The sequence below is a fragment of the Apostichopus japonicus genome, chromosome 16 (assembly GCF_037975245.1).
Source record: "Apostichopus japonicus isolate 1M-3 chromosome 16, ASM3797524v1, whole genome shotgun sequence".
In the NCBI taxonomy this organism is placed as follows: domain Eukaryota; kingdom Metazoa; phylum Echinodermata; class Holothuroidea; order Aspidochirotida; family Stichopodidae; genus Apostichopus; species Apostichopus japonicus.
The window spans coordinates 2,839,819-2,860,227 of record NC_092576.1 but is presented as its reverse complement, the minus strand read 5'-3'; the positions used below and the strand labels follow the sequence as shown (position 1 = coordinate 2,860,227).

General features: G+C 37.0%; 2 protein-coding genes across 3 annotated transcripts in view; both read left to right on the top strand.

The window, feature by feature from the left end:
* The first annotated feature begins 325 nt into the window (after positions 1–325).
* Positions 326–14,170, top strand: LOC139982035 (uncharacterized). Its single transcript, XM_071994535.1, has 14 exons — positions 326–375; positions 1,493–1,539; positions 2,400–2,708; positions 3,049–4,598; positions 5,444–5,649; positions 6,477–6,553; positions 6,951–7,003; positions 7,285–7,404; positions 8,033–8,238; positions 9,075–9,151; positions 10,201–10,286; positions 11,123–11,170; positions 12,723–12,748; positions 13,732–14,170. The coding sequence occupies exons 2-14, from the start codon at positions 1,512–1,514 to the stop codon at positions 13,775–13,777; spliced, it is 2,832 nt and encodes a 943-aa protein (XP_071850636.1). The 5' UTR covers positions 326–375; positions 1,493–1,511; the 3' UTR covers positions 13,778–14,170.
* A 146-nt stretch (positions 14,171–14,316) lies between these two features.
* LOC139982036 (EF-hand calcium-binding domain-containing protein 4B-like) overlaps positions 14,317–20,409 on the top strand; it is a 43,994-nt gene continuing 37,901 nt past the window's right edge. For both annotated transcript variants that reach the window (XM_071994537.1, XM_071994536.1), the window contains exon 1: positions 14,317–14,855. The gene's annotated coding sequence lies outside the window, so the exon portion shown is untranslated. The remainder of the gene's footprint in view (positions 14,856–20,409) is intronic.

Sequence of the window (20,409 nt, the reverse complement as noted above, 5' to 3'; positions counted from 1 at the left end):
AGTTGTCGGTGTAAGGGGTAGGGTGAGGCGCACACCCCCTCCGTAATCCTTGATCTGTCACTGGCTACCCTGTGTATATTATAGGGATCAGCGCTTTAACTATGACTGTTCCTCTTTCTCTTCCCGAGGTCTTGGCTATCTTCTACTCCCTCCTTTTTTCCTTTTTGTCTCTTTTTTCTTTTTCTTTTCCCTTCCTTCCTCTCCTCCTTTTCTTTTTTTCCCCGCCTTTTCCCTTTTTTCTTCTCTTTTTTTCTCTCCTCTTTTCCTTACCCGGGGGGCGCGCGCCCCCAACGCCCCCCCCCCCCCTTGATACGCACCTGGAACGGATACTCTTAGTCGGAGGGACACCAACATTTCATGGACAGATTGGAGGGGGTAGTCTGTGAGGAGGAGTTGGATGGCCCGTAAGGCCCATCCTGGTAACGGGACTGCTGGGGGAGGAGCCAATGTTAACATGGAGCCATATAGCTACCTTAGACAAATCCACATTGAATGATAAAGACTGGTATACACTGCAACGCAAAACCTATTTGGATAAAACTTAACTTCCCATTGTATAATTTCCTCTGTACTATCTGACCAGTTTCAATGAACTTGTCAGATTGTCATATCAGATTGAGTGGAAAATAGGTATGTGCTTTCTTGTCAAATAGAAGTATACTGACATGGAAGACGAAAAGAAATCCTCTCTGAAAGAATCCAACTCCCCGTACACCATCTCAACCCCATCCCCACTCCTTCTTTAAAATGTCCAAGAGGTTAATACAAGTTACAACGGAACAAGACATCGTCATAGATGTACTACAGACGTATTTTGCAGCAAGTTTAGTAATCTGCCACGGTACTTTGTTGTCATGCAATTACAAGCGTTTCCATTCTACGAGTTTTGTATTTGTGCAGATAAATACCGTCTTTTAAGATTACTCTTCACTTTTTATCCTGGATACACATTCAATTAGAACTGGCTAACTTTTCTGTGTATTATTTATCTCTTTTAATTTGTCTTACAATATATATAATGTAGTTGAATTTGTATGTCAACGACCAGTATTCTTCCTAAATCTTGATCAGCCAAAGTAGTAAGCACAAATACACACACACTGCCCGACTGTACATCCTCATCTATGTTACGACGGCTGAGGTAAGTCCGGTGGCATTCAGTCGGTCAGTGTGCGGCCGACTTTGCAATGTGGCACTAATTGACATTCACATTCCAATGGTCGGTAAATATCGGAAAATAATGTATTACCTTTTTCTCAAATTTTAACAAACGAACATGAGTAAATTATCTAGAAATTTTCTCTTTGCAGTATCGAGGATAAATAAGTCTAAGTTAAAAACCACCTTACACATTTTCCTTAAGTTTCATGTTTCAAAGAGTTTGCAATACTCTAGATTCTTTTCATCATACGGTTTCTCCAAGGAGTTGGAAATTCAGAGAAACATTACAGATATTTCTTATTGACATCCATACGTTGTTTTCTTCCTTTAGTATACCAAAGCAGGCAAGTATGGACAGAAAACATGCGGCTTCCAAGAGTAAGTATAGTCGCCCTAAGCAGTTAATTCATATACAACATGAGCATACTTCCTGTATCTACAGTTTTTATGTTTTGTCACGATTCTCCCTTTAATAGTATTATAACTAATTTTTCAGATTTATTTCTTTAAGGCTTTTCTGGAACCTCAATAACGCGATGTCGACATGCGCAATGTTGTAAATGGCAAACTATAGTATTCATATTAACAAGCAACTTGTCAAACACTTTTATTGGTGTATACAGCGGAAAGCATAGAAATGAAGCAACAAAAACCAACATCAAAGCTTCAACAACCTAGATATAGAGAAAACGCGGTTACTAAACTAAACTTATGTAAAATGTGGTGGAATACACAATTCTCACATAATTTCGCCATTCAGTACTTATGTCCCATCCAACTTGATAGGAAGCTTTGCTCATATCAAGTTGATTTGTACTTCACACCTCCTATTTTCTACAGTTTCCGTTGTCCATGTACCTTCCCAGCAAACACATAAACGTTTGCAAAGCGTTATTAAAACGTTTCGTCTTTTGTTTTGTGGTGTAATAAATATGTCACGAAAACGTTTTCAGGCTATAATTTCAAAACATTTTATCGTTAAAACAGTAATATATCATTAATATAACATTAATATCTCATAAAAACGTTATGCCGACGTTTTTTAACACCACATTTAACGTTATAAAAACATATTTTAGAGGCTCTTTTCAAAATGTTATGATAACGTTTTGTGTTTGCTGGGTTATACTCAAAATAAATAAAAAGCAAAATGATCAGTTTTGAATATATTAATGACTCGTTGCCACATCTTATAGTTTATTTCACTCCGACTACTTTTCATACCTCAACCATCTTAGACTTTGGGCGCTTTCAAGTCGGTCTCGCCAATCTTCTAACAATCGAGATCATTCTGCAGCTTTCAGCGCTGTTCAATCTTCCTCCTGCAAAAGAAGATCAGATAAAAAAAGCTCGAAGTGAGCAAAGTACACCATCATTACTAATGGTTGCTACCATGAAAGAAATGGGCATCATCAACCCATTGGACATTTCACCTCTGACAAAAGCTCTGGAAAATCTCAAGCTTCACGGAACGTTATGTGATGTACAGACATTATTCCAGAACTATAACGAGAACACTGAAGATAGCACCGACTCGAAATTCCACGGTAAATAAATTACTTCTGACACGCATGCGAACAATTTTTCTCTACTAATGAAACAAAATCAGATTTACTTTGCCCTTCGCTATACCTCTTTTTCAGTAGCGTAGCCAAAAAGGAAGTTAGCTGGGGGAGGGGTTCTGGTGAAGGTTGGCTGGGGGAGGGGTTCTGGTGAAGGTTGGCTGGGAATTGTTAATAAAAATAAAGCTCTTGAAATTTGGCTCACATCTCGACGGCTGGCTACGCCCCTGCTCTTTTTTTCGATCCGATATTGTTATTACATTCATACATTAAGGTAACCAATAACATTTCTTATATTTTGGTTCTTACATCACTGACTTTCCAGGAAAAAGAGACACCTTCTTGTCATCATTGCGTAAGATGTATGTGAGCCAGTACGACAAGATTCAACCTATTCCGTACATTCGCGACAGTGTCTCCGTTAATGATGTTTTTGTAGAAGGAGGCATTGAAATTCAGAAAAATACGCAACGACTGAGCAGGAAAGCAAAGACTGAGTCCACAGACGATGAAAAGCCGGACGTCAAACCATTAAAATCACACCTGGACATATTCAACGAGAAGGAAATAGACTCAAAGCGGATTCTTGTACAAGGCGATCCCGGTTTCGGTAAATCAACTTTTCTGATGCAGACTGCATACGATTGGTGTTTTAGCGACGATTCATCACCCCTCCGTCGTATAGATGCCTTTGTGTTACTGACATTAAGACTTCTAGGTGGGAAACTTTCTGTGTACTCCGCCATTCAAAATCTTCTAATACCAGGCGAGTCAATGCTGACAGAGGAAGAAATCAAAGAAATACTGGTTAGTCTGGGATCGGTGGTGATAGCCTTCGATGGATATGATGAGTACCCCGAAAGAGACAGCGAGTTACAAACAGATATAAAAGACATTATTGGAGGTAAGATGTTTTCCGATTTCACTGTGATTATATGTACAAGAACAGCATGCATACCACGAAATCTTGATCCAAACGCAACCAGAATCCGTTTGACAGGGTTTGATAACAATGCCCGAGAGGAATACATCGCAAAGGCCGTTGCTGGTGGCGACAGGAAAGCCGTGGAAAGGATTATGCAGCGTCTCAATGGTAGTCCGATTTTAAGCGACATCTGTCAAGTTCCGATGTTTTGTGTCATGTTCGCACACATAGCGGACGAGACAGAGGACCTCACAGTTTTCAGCACTGTTACTGGATTCTTCCATTTTATGATTCACTGTTTCTACGGTCACATGCGTGGGAAGAGCTCTGAATCCGCAGAGTTCGATCAAGATATTCAGCCATTACCTGTTTTTGATAAGCTTAATAAGCTAGCGTTTGAAGGTTTAACTGCTAGCAGGCAACAGTTGTCATGGGAACAAAATGATTTTCAGAAAGCAGTCGGGTTGAAATGCTTCTCCGAACTTACTAAGATTGGTATTCTCGTTCAAGAAGTGGCACAAGAAATCAATTACAGCCCAGGGACATCTTTTACTAAGCAAGTGATAAATACCAAAAGTGTAAGATTCTTTCATAAACTCTTTGCTGAATGGTACGCTGCAAACTATGTTGCAGCTCACGTTGGTAGTGTCATGACCTTCCGGGTAGATTCTCTCCTGAAGAAGATAAGCCCTGTTGATCTACAATTCATTTTTCGCTTTGCATGTGGACTCAACAAGAAAGCCTCAAAAAGGATAATCGCCTATCTGAACGGAATTGAGGACAGTAAGTCCTTCGCCTCGCTATGCTTGTTTGAACAGGTTAAAGACATTGGAGATGTTACCGCAGTTGTGGAAGACCTTATCTCTGAGGGTGTGACTATCCGGTCTAGTGACACCAGACTGCTTCAAAGGTCAAACAAACATCTTATCGATATAGCATCGGTGAATCAGGTAAGAGTCTCGTCAAAGAATTTCCTATTAGATTGACGTGCTAAACAGAGAGAATAGTAGGCCTCATAAGATCAAACGGCATGCAGGTTATGTAATCAAATGGCATATCCCATAGTGAACTTGCACTGGTACTCAGACATGCAGACTGGGAGGGAGATTCATGAATTACCTTTGACCCAACTCACTAAACGCAGGCATCAAATACTTCTGAGCTGCTTGTATTTGACCTTGACTGCCAGACTAGTGAACATGGCTCACTACTACTGCTTACTACTGCCAACACTGTCAAGACATTTACCTTGAAAATTTGAAAAGAATCTAAGGAAGAAAATGCCAAAGATTTCACCTCCTTTTGGTTCTAAAGGCATCACTGATTTTAAAAATGGTTGCCCCTTGACAAGATATTCCAACGGAGATCTCCCAAGATTAGGATGCTTCTCCTTTTGTTAGAAATTAGTTTCAATAGTATGAAGTAGTTTGAAATTAGAAAACATTGGTTAGTTAATTAGCCCGGAGATCACTCAAAAGGACGATGCTCTTCTTTAGTTAGATATTAGTTTTAATTAGTTTAAATAAGTTGGTAATAAGTTCGAATATATTAGTTATATAACCCGAAGATCTCCCAAAAGGAAGCTGTTTTCTTTAGTAAGATATTAGTTTGAATAGTTTGAATTAGTTTGAAATTAGTATGAAGAAATCAGTTTAGTTAGATAACTCGTAGATCTCCCAATGGAGAATTTGCCTTTACACTAGCTAAAGATGCTGGTCGCCGCGAGAGGGCTTTTCATGACTTCATTATTTTTTTAGTTTGGTTCTAATGTATTCCGTGTATTTTTTTCTTTAAGATTACAATATCATGTCTGGTGTTTGACCATTCGTTTTGGAAAATCAGCCAAGGAAGTATTTTTCTAAAATCTGGTCTCTGCTTGCATAGCCTTTCCACGGTGACGAAGGTGGAACTAACGACAGGAGAAGGTAGAGAACTGAGCGAAGAACAAGTCTTGGATATTTTAACATATTTTCAACATTCTGTTGTTTTGAAGCAGCTATGGTGAGTGGTACCTCCCTTACTGACGTGCATGACAAGCTTTTTGATGTCACTTAAAAATAAGAACACATGTTATGTAATTGTCTAATCTTAACAGTGCCTTTCCAGAAGCAGGAGGGAAAGAGCCTCAAGTTCCGTAACCCGGAGAACATTAAACGATCTGGGTACTTGTTGCACAAAGATGTCTCGCGAGGAACCGATCTGCTTGTCGACGATCCAAAACTAAATAATTGTTAACAAATTGTTTAAAAAAATTGTTAAAGAAGCCATCAAGAAATCAGGCTGGTAATTGAAACTATTCGCAAAGACTTTTGACTGAAAACTGTAGTTCCTTAATATGTGGCTTTCAAATGTTTTGTGCAGTTCCAACAAATATTGGAAATGATCCATGTATTGAAAACAATTACAGGAACTTTAGAAAGGCTTATGGTTGCACGACGTGTTTCTCGCAAACGTGTTGAGTGGAATGAATCTTTGTTGCAGCTTTGGTTGTACAGACCATATGTATGTCTCACGTAATTTGCTGTAATGGTCTGAGATGTAAATTTGAAAGGAAATAGTTAACTGTGGTGACTCATACTGATGATGGTGTAAACACTCAGTTGTTAAACATTAAAACAAGGGCAACAGAAATGCTCTTCTTGTTTGAAAATTAGTAACGCAACATGAGAGTTGATACAGTTGTGAATAATTCCATTGGTATATTGACAATGAGGTTGAGCATTGTCACGTGATTTTTAATCACATGGTCATAACAATGATAGATAATAACAAGATGCACATCTATCGTTTGCTATGGTTAAAACATTAATTGTTTTCCTGCTATACAGGTTTAACGACAGCCTCCTTCCTCTCGCTTTGCCTTCTGAATCCATCCCTTGTCATCTAAAAGTCAATACTCTTCAAGGTAATCAATTCTGTTAAACATTATCTGCCGTAATTGCTGTCATTGAATGGTGGTATACTTTGTGAATTATTATTCCTTCAAATCAATGGTCCGTAAGCTGTTATGCCCACACTCCAGACTTTTCCACGAGGACTGAGCCACGGCTCACCAAACCTTTACTGTTAGGTCGCTCTTCATAGCTTGCATACCGTCGCTTCAAACAAGTATTTAAGGCCCGAGTAACTTTATCTTTTTGAAATCTCTCGTCGTTTAAAAAAATTGAATTGTACCCGTCACGTTTTAAATATTATAAAATATGTTTGTCTGTTTTTTCGTTTGAGGGTCCGTGATAACAAATGTTTCACCATTGCTGGTAACATTTTCCCGTGATACCTATCTTACTCTTCATTCTTTGCAGTGTACTGGCCTCGTTTTGGGTACAGACTCAATCTTGAAACTGGACTGTGGCTTGTAAGTATCTAGGTTTCCATTTTAGGACAGCTTGTAACATTGAAAGTATATTCCATGTTTCTTGTCAACCTCACCTGTTAATTTCAATTTGAGGATACGCTCACGGGTCAACCAAATACAGAAGGGGGACCAAGTTTTAAAGTGGGATCAATAACAGCAAAATGGCTCAATTGTAACTACATGGGTGGATATTTCTAGGGATTTATATACTCACTTTGATTTATTCTGGTACATAATTAAACGTACTAAGTATATCTGGATGTATTTCTTCCCCACCTAAGATGGATGACGTCATGCCTATTCGTAAGAAGTGCTCTCGTAATGTGTTTATCAATAAAGCTGATAGCCGATTACTACAGGAGTGCAAGATTCGAATGTTGGAAAATGCAGCAGAATATGACGTAAGTATAATCCATGTCATAAATAATGAACGGTTTGAGTCAGTATACCCTGCAGTGGCGTGCGCAAGGGGTGCATGTTATCGCGGGGAGGACAAGGGCAGGGGGGGGGGGGGTCGGTGGGCATGACAGGCATGGTCAAAACTCCCATGCTACTGGTTTGCAACGCTTTTTTCAACTTTTTTTTTAAGAACAGTTTAGTTATTGGCCTACTACATAGTATTATTATGCCCCAAAATAGAAAATTCAACTCAACCCAACTCAATACATTTGAGTTGTAAAAAAAAATGACCCGAAAGCGTTTTTAGGTTGCGGCGTCGAGTTCTTCCTGGATGCGAAACTGCCTTTTGCGTCCGGGCCACCAAATGCGCAATTGTTTCAAATCCAAAGGGTCCCGATTGGATCACTGATTTGTAGCAATTTAAGTGCCAATCCGCCCATGGCCTATACAAATATCAACCAATATGCAATTGACTTTAAGACTCATCAAACGGTGATAAACAGGTTATTTCCAAAGAAAATTGCTTACAACATTTGTTTAGGTATGCTCACAGAGTGGAGTCTGATTCATAGCTTTCTCTCTCTCCCCCTTTCTCCCTCTCTCTCCACCCCTCTCTCTGTTTTCATATAGATTTCTGTGACCTGCCTCTGGCTTGTTGAGTCATTTCATGAGGTAGTTGAAGGATCCATCGTTCTCAAGTCAGGATTAAGGTTACCCAAACTTTCCACTGTTGACAAGATTGAAATCGAAACAGAGAACGGCAGAGAGATGAACCAAACAGAGACTATTGCTATATTGAATTACTCAAACCAGTTAGAGAAACTAACAAAGCTTGGGTAGGTTTACCTTTACTGGCAACTGTAATAGAAAATGGGTGAATTTATTTAAATTTTCCATCCTTACTTTCCTTGATAAAATATCTGAAAATAATACCTCGATGTCAAAATTAAATTGCTAATATAATTTGTTGAACGAAATTGTTCAAACTAAAAACCTGACTTTCAAAGGACAAATGACAAAAGCCAATTTATTTAAAGCAGATTTTGTTTTTGTTATGGAATAATTTGTAAACTATTCGACACAAAACGAATCTTAGCAACTTACAGTACTTGATCGCGAAGAGCAAAGTTGTTTGTTTTAGCTTGCTAAAAGATATGGGCTTTAACGATTGCTCAGTTATACTAATAAGCCTCACAAGTAGCACCTGGATCATGGTGAATTATTTTCGGCATATTTTTCAAACTAAAGTAATGTTCACTCTGTATGGATAGGTTAATTTCTACCCGTTTTTAGAGAGTCCCCATAGCCCAGGACGAAAAAAAAAACATTTCTGAGTTTACTACAGAATGGGAAAATGTTGCACACAAATAACAAATTTCAAAATATAACACCATTTTGCAACTAAGCGGCCTTATTTTAAAGAATTCTAAAAAGTTATGGGGGAAGCTAGACCCTTTCCCGTTTACCGAGTCATAAACATTGTAACTCGAAGGTCGCCAAGATGATCAAGATGAACTCAAGGGGCATACATCAAGCCACATCAACGTTTGATTACCAGGAGGTTAAAGTTCCAATCATTCTGATCGATAATTTGACCCGAGAATGAAACATATAATACTATATGATTATTATAGTATAGTTAATACAGTCTTGGTTCGGTTATCTCACAAAGGTTTCTGGGTTGCTTGATGCCAGAATGTGTGAATCTGACGTCAATACCTTCAGCGACAACGTCGAGGGCTGTAGCAGGTATTATACTTATTATATTGCTACACGTTATTGTTATATCTTATACTGTTACTGTCATTTTAAAGATTTTGGGGTGTTCCGTTCTCATATTATACGACATACTTACCGGTATTGTTTAGTAAATACTATGGGCACTCGACTCATATAGGTGTATTAAATATTCTATCCTTTATGACCAGTGGATTGTACAAAGGGGGAGATTCAGGGCGGCGCCATGCTCTTACCTTTATCGTAAGACGGGACTGAAATGGTGAAGTCGGCAATTTTTGTTTTTGACATTCAGACATGGAAGAATTGGACCTCGCCTCCGAGTTTAATCCTCTCTGTTCACCCTCACAAAAGAAATGTATTAGCACAACCATACAATTAGAAGTATAATAAAAAGACCTAATTAAAATAAAACGAACATGAGTCGAATGATGCACAATTTAAGTCTTAAGATCTAATGTGTTTCTTAGAATGACTCCCAGATCCCCTCCCCATCCCACAATAGATGGTAATTGTCACCGACGTCAATCGAGCCACAGCCCCTTCTTTTGAAATCCTTGGTTTGCTGCTGGCCCTCCGATAAATGAAATGCTAATGCCCTTACTCAATCCGTTCGAAGTATATCGAGATAATCCCCAACTCCCTTTTTTGAAACCCTGTGCAGGCAACAGTTTAAATATGAGTACAATGAAGCAGAGGGTCAATATTAAAAGTCCTTTTAACTTTCTTTTCACTCGTTATTGTTTTTTTTTGTGGTCAAAATGATAATAATCATAAATAATCAGCAGTTATTTTCACGACAAATGTGGGAGAAACCCGTAAGGGCTTATGGGTTTACAATTCAACAGTTTAGCTCAAATTTGGAATCGTTTCAATTTAGAAAGTAATTTCAGGAAAACTGTAGATTGCTCTTGGATGAAAACCCACCTGATTACGACCCGGCTGGGTATCGAACCTGGAGCCTCCCGATTGCTAAACCTCGTTGCTGCAAATGCCACCGCCTTTACCCACTCGGCCACAGCACCGGTAACGCGTTATCTTGATTTTTTTTTCTTTTATAGTTCGTTGGGAGCCATATTTACCATTGTTATTATCCGAATCGGTAAAACCAAAGTATCATCTCAATCCTCACAGTGGACAATGGATGGTAAGATAAATATAACAATATCTGACCTTAATATTATATTAAAACCTAAATTGCAATACGTGACAGATCTAAAGAAAATTTAATAGGCCTAGAAGGATCAATTCAGGTATAGAAAGTTCATTTTGACATTTTGTAGACCGTTAAGAAACACTGCTGTAAGTAAAGATTGCATCCCGTCCATTTGTCAGTTTTGAGACATGCATCATGATCCTTGGAGCATCTGAGACTTGATTTGAATAGCTGGACTACTAAGTCTAAAACACAGACCATTTTGTCAGTTCCACTTGAAGCAACGCAAAACTCAATTATAAAACACAGGCTCAAATAATATGTTTACAGTACATCACAGATTTTTCAATAACACATCTTGTTGAATGCCATCCCAGGCTGCACTGTTGTTCATGTTAAGTCAAAGAAAGAGATGTTTTGGATGAGTTATTAGAATTACAATTCCAGAAAACACTATACCCAGTTGGGCGGTGTGTAACGGTTTATAGCATTACGAGTGGTTGATGTGAAATGAGAAAGTGCCCCTCTGATGTGGCCCCCACTTTTTGGAAGCTTCCTGTACCCCCTGCATTCAACCACATGGTCTCAACATCCAAGAAGGGAATGACTTAACCCCTCCAGGCTCCTTTTTCTCTTTCTTCACCACCCATAGGATCACAACGTCAGGTGCTCTGACATTTCCAGAATTAATATTTATTACAAAAAATGGTTGAAACGTAACATCTAGGCCTGTAATTAGAATGAGGAGCTGACGTCGCCATCAATTTAGCATTAAACGAGCATTAAGCAGATTTTCTCTCTTTTTATTTTTGGTGTTAATAACACAGGTAGGGAAACGAAGATCAGGACCAACGCAGGTATCTCTTAACGAAGAAGTAAGTAAAAGTTAGATTAATTTGAAAAATGATTACATGACATCGATTGCCAAATTAGGAAAAAAAAACAAATATTCATCTCGTTTATTAAACTTTTAGCAAGGACTAAAGGTGATGGTAAATGCATAAATTTACTTAGGAAAAGAATGATTGGACATGCATAAAATAAAGAGGTACCGAACCTAAAAGGCAATTAAAGAAAAGTTAATTAAACGATATAAAAACAATTATTAATCTGATCAAACCTCATACGAGCAGCTTTAGAGGCATTATAGCTTTGTCGCAATCGACGTTTCAACCATTAAGAGAATTCTTAATTTGCTAACCAACAAATTAAAACCGTGTTATAATGCCCCCCAAAAAATCTGCTTTAATAGGTTGCTGTGACAAATTTCATTTAAACATGTTCTATGCAAGAATTGTAAAAGGTGATTATAATTATAACAATATGTATATGCTATATTGTTTTAAAAGAAAATATGCTGAATAAATGGAGAAAAAAAAAAGATTGCTGTGACAATAATCCCATTGTAGGCTATGGGAGGTCAGAGGTGGGAAAACCCCAAATTTCCGGTAAATTAATAGTAGAAAAAAAAAGAATGATGTGGCTGACAAACACAAAATTACTGATTAGATGCTTTAAATTCAAAGTTACACTCTTTGCTATCTGAAATCATTACTATGCATAGAAAAATGACGGTATGAAGGGTTCATGGTGCAGAAAGTACTATGATTTTGTGAGATTCGCACATGATAAGTTACACGACGAATAATGGATAGAGGTAACCAGCGGAACATACATTGTATAGCTAGCTATCAGATATGATATACGTATAGCATATATCATATACCAGACCAGGAACAAACTGAAGGAGGAAAAACTGAGACATCCTTTCTCAAAAGCCGTGTTTTTAATTAAAATGAAATTAATTGAATTAATTTATGCATCAAATCAGTGGCACACTACAAATGCCATGTGGGAAATAGATAATATTAATTGAATTATAAATAATATTATAAAAGAAACAAACAAACATATAGAATATAAGAGAATACATAAATATAAGGAAACCAGAGATGAACTTTCAAATAAGCTTATGCGATGTTCTGGCTACCTTAAGAAACCAAAGAGAGAAAGGGGTGGTGGAGGGCAACAAAAGAAGATGGAGAAATTGTAGAAAGGATGGATGATGTATCATTTGAACCTGATTATACAAGAACACGGCTTGTAGTACCATTGTAGTAAGGACAAAGAGAGCATGATGCTAAAACAATGTAACAACAACAACAACAACATCAGAACAGTGATGTTGCTCCCCCCCCCCCGGACGGTTGTTAAACAATAAATTATGAAGTTTCAAATGTAACTATATATATATATAAATGAAAATCGTAATGAGTTGGAGAATGTATATATATATTCATATACATATATATATATATTCATATATATATATATATTCATATATATATATATGTTATGTCTATGTTCCATGTTCCATCATTGATATGAATTGTATCTTAATTAGTTCAATTGCTTGTTTATTTACAGGTGAGTCGCTTCAGGGAACGCCACAGGTAACGTCATGATCTTCCATATTTTTGCTGACTGGTTTTGACTTATTTGGGGCCTGAACAATTATTCCTCCATAATTAAGACACCATCCTCTCATAAAATAGAAGTTAACGTAAAACGAAAATTTGGCTTGTTTAAATCACACACCAAGCAGAAAAAAATGTACCAATTGTGTGTTTTACATGGAAAATAGCGAGGTAAGTTTGTAGCCATTCTCGTTATGCAAGGATAATATAATGTAGCCTTATTAGTTACAAAGCGAGATGGAAATAGTTACCTCTTTTCCAATAATTTTCAAGAAGAAAAAAACAAACAAAAGATCAACATCAAGGAGATATATTCCCGACAAATTTGAGAAGCATGATATTTGTAACAATTTAATGAGACTTTTGTTCCTCAACAAATTACATTAAATCATACTCCCGATCAAAACCATTATTCGCAGACTACGAGTAAATCTTAATTCACATCTTAAATTTCAAAACATAAAATCATCTTAAAATATGATTGTGTCCAAAAATATCGGACGTGGATTGTGTTAACAAACTGCTTGCTTCCGCCGCATTTCACCTAAAAACAATCACACCCAAAAGGTATTCAATTTTAAATGTGGTGCCCAGCAACTACTTCAAACTAGCTGTATGTTGTGCGTTTGTTTGTATTCTGACTGAAGAACTTCAACAAAGGAATTCCAAGTCCCCAAATTTATCGACATAATTCCCACGTCCCCAGATGATTCCATTGTTCAGGGATAAAGTTAAGGTAATAGTACGTTAGACTGAACAACGATAACAACAATGACGTCATCAGTCAAAATTGTAAACACACCTGTGAGGGCGTACCTATATATAGAGATAAATTAACAAAACTATCCATTTACTTCCTTTGATAAATGCAAAATTATCACTGTACTCTGAAAGTGTATATTCATGTTTTAGATTTAAGATTGACTTGCAAATGATTTATCCTTATTTACTAATTGCAGAAAAACTGTTTGGCAGAAACAAAGGACGGCCAATGCAGACGTCTGAGGACCTATTCATTCAAAATGATTCACCTGAAGCGACAGCTCAATCATTACAGTATGGTTTGAACACACACAAGGGTATTTTTGAAGAAGACATAAGCCCACCATTAGTAATTTCTTTCCCAAAAAGAATGCCGTTATTTGCAGTGCAAGACACATTTATATCTTCCGTCATCTCACTGATCACTATTTTTCGAACCTTATTCTTCTTATTCATGCACAAGTCACATTAAGGCTCTTTCCGTATTACAGTACTAACAAAGTATATCATTTTCTCAGTTCTTTAGAAGACGTTTAATGTTAGGTTTAAATGTGATCATTGTACTTATATTGTTTCTGAAATCCATCTTTATCAAAAGAAAAGAAAAAGATAGAGAATAAATCAAAACAAATTGAATTAGTTTGAACGTGTATACTATTTTTGTTTGCATTAATTTAAGGCGCAGCCTACCGTTTAACCCCTCGCCTGCAACTCCATCGTACAATATGTACGTAGCTGTCTTCTGTGTTGCTTCACCAGGAAACCCTTACGAACTCCAACATTCCCATTGCGACAATTTATTTGCGTCTTTTCATACTCTTCAGCGGTGTGATTTTATTTGTCTTCGCTTATAGGTTTCAATGTTGGAAAAGTTTTTGTCAATTTGGGGACGCTCTTGCTAAACTGTCTAAGAAAATTTGTTTCCGGGCAAAAAGTACCGCCCACTGACTGACACACAGCTGTTCTCTTTTCGGGGTTTGTATACTCAAGTGTATATAACTAGTGATACTGCAGTATCATACGTTTGTTTACAATCTGAATGGCGCTCGGATTTTGCTGAGTGACACATGTGTATGAAGATACTGTAGGTTGCAAATCACACACTGTTCGATATTACAAACTTAAATTAACCTAGCTTCAGCCTAGATGTAATGTAACGCTAGAACTTAGTTACGGATAGCCTAACATACGTTGTTTGATGCACGACTTGGAACGATATTCAACAACCTTCTTTTTTGCTTAAATGTACAAGAGCTGATTGCCTCATCTGTCGTTTGCTGCTGGGGGAAAAGTGATCCATATCTCTTAATAACCGATTATGGTAAGATTACGAAACCAAGCCCTAAACGTTAGGCATAGGCTAGCCTATCTTACGTGCAGAGGCTAAGTTAAAGTTATCGTTAAGTTGCTAGGTAGACTATGCACAAGCCTGCTTTGTTATGTCTAGCCTAGGATTTTCCCTAAGCAAGGTTTACGCTACATGATTACACTATCGATAGAAAGGGACTGGGGTTGTGGGTAGATCAAGTTGTTTGCTTTTTCTTGCCCAGTTGCAATTTTGGAAATTTGGGTGCCAATTCTTATAAAGGCGGCTAGGCTGGAAAACCTGAATCTGAACCAGGTTCACAGGAAATCCAGGATGCTCAGGGGAAACTCCAGCCTGACCGAAGACAAAAAAAAAATCGATAGAACGGGCGAAAAATGACAAAAAGAAAAACACTAAGGGAGAAAAGGTACATCTGTAAAAAACAAAAAAGTAAGATTTCACAAGAACAGTTTCAGAAACTAAAGGAAAGTATTCAGAGAGTGCTCTCAATTTTAGTCACAATACCAACGAGTAATGATGTGCCCCCAACCTACTCACAACTTCAGGGTATAGGTGTAGGTGTCACAACGGACAGCTTCTGCCCAGTTGCTTTAATTTTTTCTTTTAATAATCAGCCTAGCGGGAAATGTTTGAACAATTTATTGCCATTACACATTTTTTAATATTGTAAGGTGCGCAAGAAAACTTGTATTTTCTAGAATTTTCCAAATATAAGAAAGAATTAATATCCTATCATAGTTAGGTGTATAGCAAATAGACTAACTACTAGCGGTTACGGCCGGATCTCACACACAGTAACTACAAAAACACAACTATAATTGTATTTTGCGGAGTTGACGTTTTCTACAGGAATATTTTAATAAAGACAGGTGGCCTAAAACGTGTGATTTCAAGATTTTCTTTCATAAAGGTGGCCGTAGCTAGGAGCTGTGATATTGTGCTAGATGCGTGTTTTTATGGGGAATAGACAGTTTTGTTCATGCGGAGGAGTCTGTACTCTGTTGGCTTGATGTGTGTTGTACTTATAATATAAATGTTACAGAGATATTTGACCTACTTTTCTTGAACATCTACAATAAAAGTTTGCATAACTTTGCAGATCCTTTACTGACTGAACTGATTAATATAAATAAAATAAAACTGTTAGCAAACTGCTCATCCACTGTAGAGCCTGTGCAGGAGAATGTGTAAAAGTAAGTTGGCCTGGCGTTTCGATCCTAGCAGGATCTTCTTCAAAGGCTAAATGACACTTGTCATTTAGCCTTTGTAGAAGATCCTGCTAGGATCGAAACGTCAGGCCAACTTACTTTTACACATGAACTTATTAATGTTAGAGTGGAGCCAAAATAATTTACTGCATGGAACTTTCCCTGGAAACGTGCCAAAAATGTTAGAAAATAGGTGTTAGACAGATGAGCTCATAGGCAAGGGAAAATTTGCCTAGGTCTGGGTCTATTTTCAGCTTCTAATTGCACAAGAGGACAAAGTCGGCCTAGGCCGACTAATTTTACCGATTGACAATAAATGGTAATATATCTAGCCTCTTAAAAGTTCGTATAAAATGGACAAAAAAAGAGGCAAGTTTCACAAAACATTTTATCACTGTTTTAGAGAAGCCTTTATGATTCTAGAAGAGGGACTCCCAGCCTAGTTTCTTTCATTGTAAGGTTCACAAAAGAATGAAAGCATCGTTTTAACTTCAATATTGTAAATGGTAGTGCCAGATTTCATAGAGCTGCTGTACATTTTTACATTTGAAATCAGTGTAAAGTGTTTGCTGAAATATGCAACTCCATGGATTGCCCTCTTATCCTTGTTTTGCTGTGAAGATCTCACAGCTTGTTGCAAGTTATAATGTGATTTATGATATAAGAGCTACAGTACAGTACTGTACAGTAGTGTACAGTAGCTACTGAAGGATGTTGTGTATATCTATCAATTCACAAACTGCACTGTACACACTGTGGGTGTGTCAAAATCCTTCTTATGATTGAATTTGTGTATTTTGCAACAATTTCAGTGTCTGGTGATTAAGTTGTGGAAGAATGTTCAAACAACAATATTTAAGTTAAACTGAATTAATGTTAGAAGCTGGTCTTTATCAATTTTGACCAAAGTACCACAAAATGAAGCACTCTACCATTAAACTTCCACGCATACATTATGTCCAGTTTCTCTCATTTCGGTTAGAACTGTGCTGGATACACAGTGCCAACATGCAGAAGTGATGAATTATGGGTTCTTATTCTGTGATCTCCTCTTCATATTAAAAAGTGAAATTTTCAGTTCTGGGGAATTCATGATAGGAATGCTTTCACGGCAAGGTAAAATACTAAGACCATAATTAATAAAGTTCAATCAAAATGAAAATCCAGGCTTATTACTGCAGTCTGTTTCCCGATAAATGATTAATATAATTGGATGTCATTTTACAAAACACACAATATTTGATTAAGTGTTTGATCAAAAGCTCCATTTTGAAAAATCAATCTTCCTTTGCCTGGTACTAAAATGTACAGCATTGTACTTGTATAGTGATGTACATGAAATAACGAAGGGATTCAATTCCCTCAATTTTTTCAGACTAATTTAAATGGCTTAAATATTTAATAACACACATTTGCACTACACATATTTTGTTAAAATAATGGAAATGATAGTGCCAATTTCCATCTTAGAAAACCCAAATGTATTTTTTTTTAGATCTCACCAAAGACAGACACAGCAAAACTTTGTACCCCCCCTGGCAGCACCCCCACCCCCTCGTCTCTGAGTCGGAACTCTGGCTACTGGCCCTGTCCATATAGCCTACAGGGTTCCTTCCATGTAACATTCAATTTGATGCTGAATATGTCCACTAGACAGAGCAAATGAGACCTTCTACTTTTTATAGAAGTTGCCATGAAACAAAATTTGGTCACAAAATTATGCTTGAGAAATTTTTATAAAACAGACATTTATAATAGAAAGAACCGGAGTGATTATCTTTTTCTGAGTAAATGTTGTTCCTCTGGGTCTGTTTACACAGCTTCTTGTGTAAACAAGTGCTTACCATATATCAGCATAAAAGTCTGGGTGTTTATAAAGTGTAAACACATACACTACAACCGTTAGAATTGTCTGTGACTGATATCACACAACGAAATATGCTTGTCTTTAAGTAGATAACTCTTATTGAGGTGTATGTAAATGTCAAAGGTAAAACTAGATACTTGGCCCTTTTATGCATGTATGCTGTATACAGTAATCCTTGAAGGTAAGTACAGGGTGTAAGTACTGTAATTGTGTATTAGATACACAGATCAATTCCACACCTAGGTACAACAGCACGGCCACTGTATTTGGCCAAGAAATTTCACAATTTTAGCTACTTGCGAAAAAAAGTAAATTTGCTAGGAAAGATTCTACTAGTAGCTAAAATCAACTTCCCACTGGTATTTTGTCCCTGAATTACAATCTCACATCAGTTCCTGATTAAAAGGATGTGAGTTGGAGCAGCTGAATAATACTTGGTGATAATAAGTAGTGATATCCGGCTCATGATCATCTTTGACAAGTTGATGATCGTCACAAAAATGTATAATTGGCAGAAGCTTCCAAGTCCTTCCTTCTTGCTGCTGGAAAAAGATGAAATCCGACAGCATTTAGCAATTAAGTAGCCTGTAAATATTTTGAGGTGTGTGTATAACTGTATTTATTAGTCGGATCATGGCTGCCTGGCTAAGAAGTTTAATCAATTTAAGTTACTTTCTAAACAAATTGAAAATTTGTGCATATACAGTACTGTACTGTAAGTTTATATCTGTACCTTCATTAAGTATTCAATGTACTGGCTATTACAGTCTGTAAATACTGAAATGGGCAACTATTATAATAATTAGTCATAGCAAAAGTTATGCAGAGCTGTGCTAACCATTGTCTGAAAGTGAATTTTTAACCCTTAGGATTTTATATATTATAATGTATACTCATATTTATACATTGTATAGTATTATAAATTTTACAATGTTAAGTGAGATAGGACACTTTAAAACAAGTGGGGAGAAAAGAACGAAAGCCGGCTGTGGGGGTGGGCACCAGTGGGGGAGGGGTGGGATTGGGACACTTTCACAGAAGAAATTCCATTTTTGTAAGTGCTCAACATGGTGAACAGGCAATATAAGCTTCCAGGCAGTTTTAAAGTCAGTCTTGTAACGTTTTCAGTTCAGACTATTATATTTTATATGACACTCCCTGTGTGCATTGCACAGCCACTTTAGTGAAGAAGAAGAAGAAGAAAAAACAGTGAAAAGTTTCAATATGTTTAAACTACAAACTCTGCCAGATGTTCAAATCATTCTTCATCATTCTGTCTAATCTAATTACATTAAAAACTAGTTAATGTGTAAAGTAAAAGGGGCTTAAGTTTAGATCCTAGCAGGATCTTCTTCAGGATCTGTTTCTGAAGAAGATCGCAACGTCAGGCCCTCATTCTATTGCACATTATCTTACAAAGGCTCTTCAGTGGATTTAAGCAGTTTGCTAACAGTTTTGTATTAATTGAAAAACTTATTTAAAAAGAGAAAAAAAAAAAAAAAAAAATCAAAGAAGCATATTTCGTTGGTTTCATTCCAACTTTTTCATAGTTCAAGGTTTGATACATTTTGGAGTGTGACAATTCCAGATGATATATCATTTTTTTTTCATTTTTTTGCACTCTTTTAAATAAAATTTAACATCAAGTCAACCATGCATGCCATAAAATACATAACAATGTCAGCAACATCTGTAACATCCGTCAAATGTCAATGTTTGGTACCTCCACTCTGTGAAAGTATTGATTTATGGCCCTAGTAGTCTTCCATAGCAGCTGTTGTTACAGTCTGAAATGGTATATTTGCATTATTCTGGGGTAGCATACATGTGGATAAAGTTCTTTGAGCTCTACAGGTATAATTTTCTAATGTAACTTGTCTTGCAGTACTATCAAACCTTATTGGCTTTAGCATTCATCTGCCAGGATAAATTACTTTTAGTACTGTGTAGATGTATAGCATACACAGTGCAGTACCTGTATGAACCTGTACATGAAATGAACATGATGCATGATGTACAACAGTGTAAGTGCTATGTTGTATTAAATATATGCTGTACAGTATATACAGATTGTGTGTATATGTTGTACATACTGTATATGTCAGGACCAGTCTTAACTAGGTGCCTACCTGCCGTATAGGCTCTTAGTGTGCACTCACCTAGTTAATCCTAGAGAGATAACAACAATGAAAATCTAATAAAACAAAACAAAAAGATAGTAAAATTACATTAGTAACAGACTATTGTAAAGTTAGTTAGGGACCCAACTTAGGGCTTGGGATTGGATGTATTAGATGCGGAGGGGTGAGAGGATTGCGGGGGGGGGGGTTTGGATTTTGGAAATCATCATGAACTGAGGAGTATCAAACAAGTAGCTCCACAAATTTCATATAGTATAGGGCCACACAGATCTTATCATCTTAAGCATTACTGTAGGTGTATGTTAGTGTAGTTTATTTGTACATACATTACT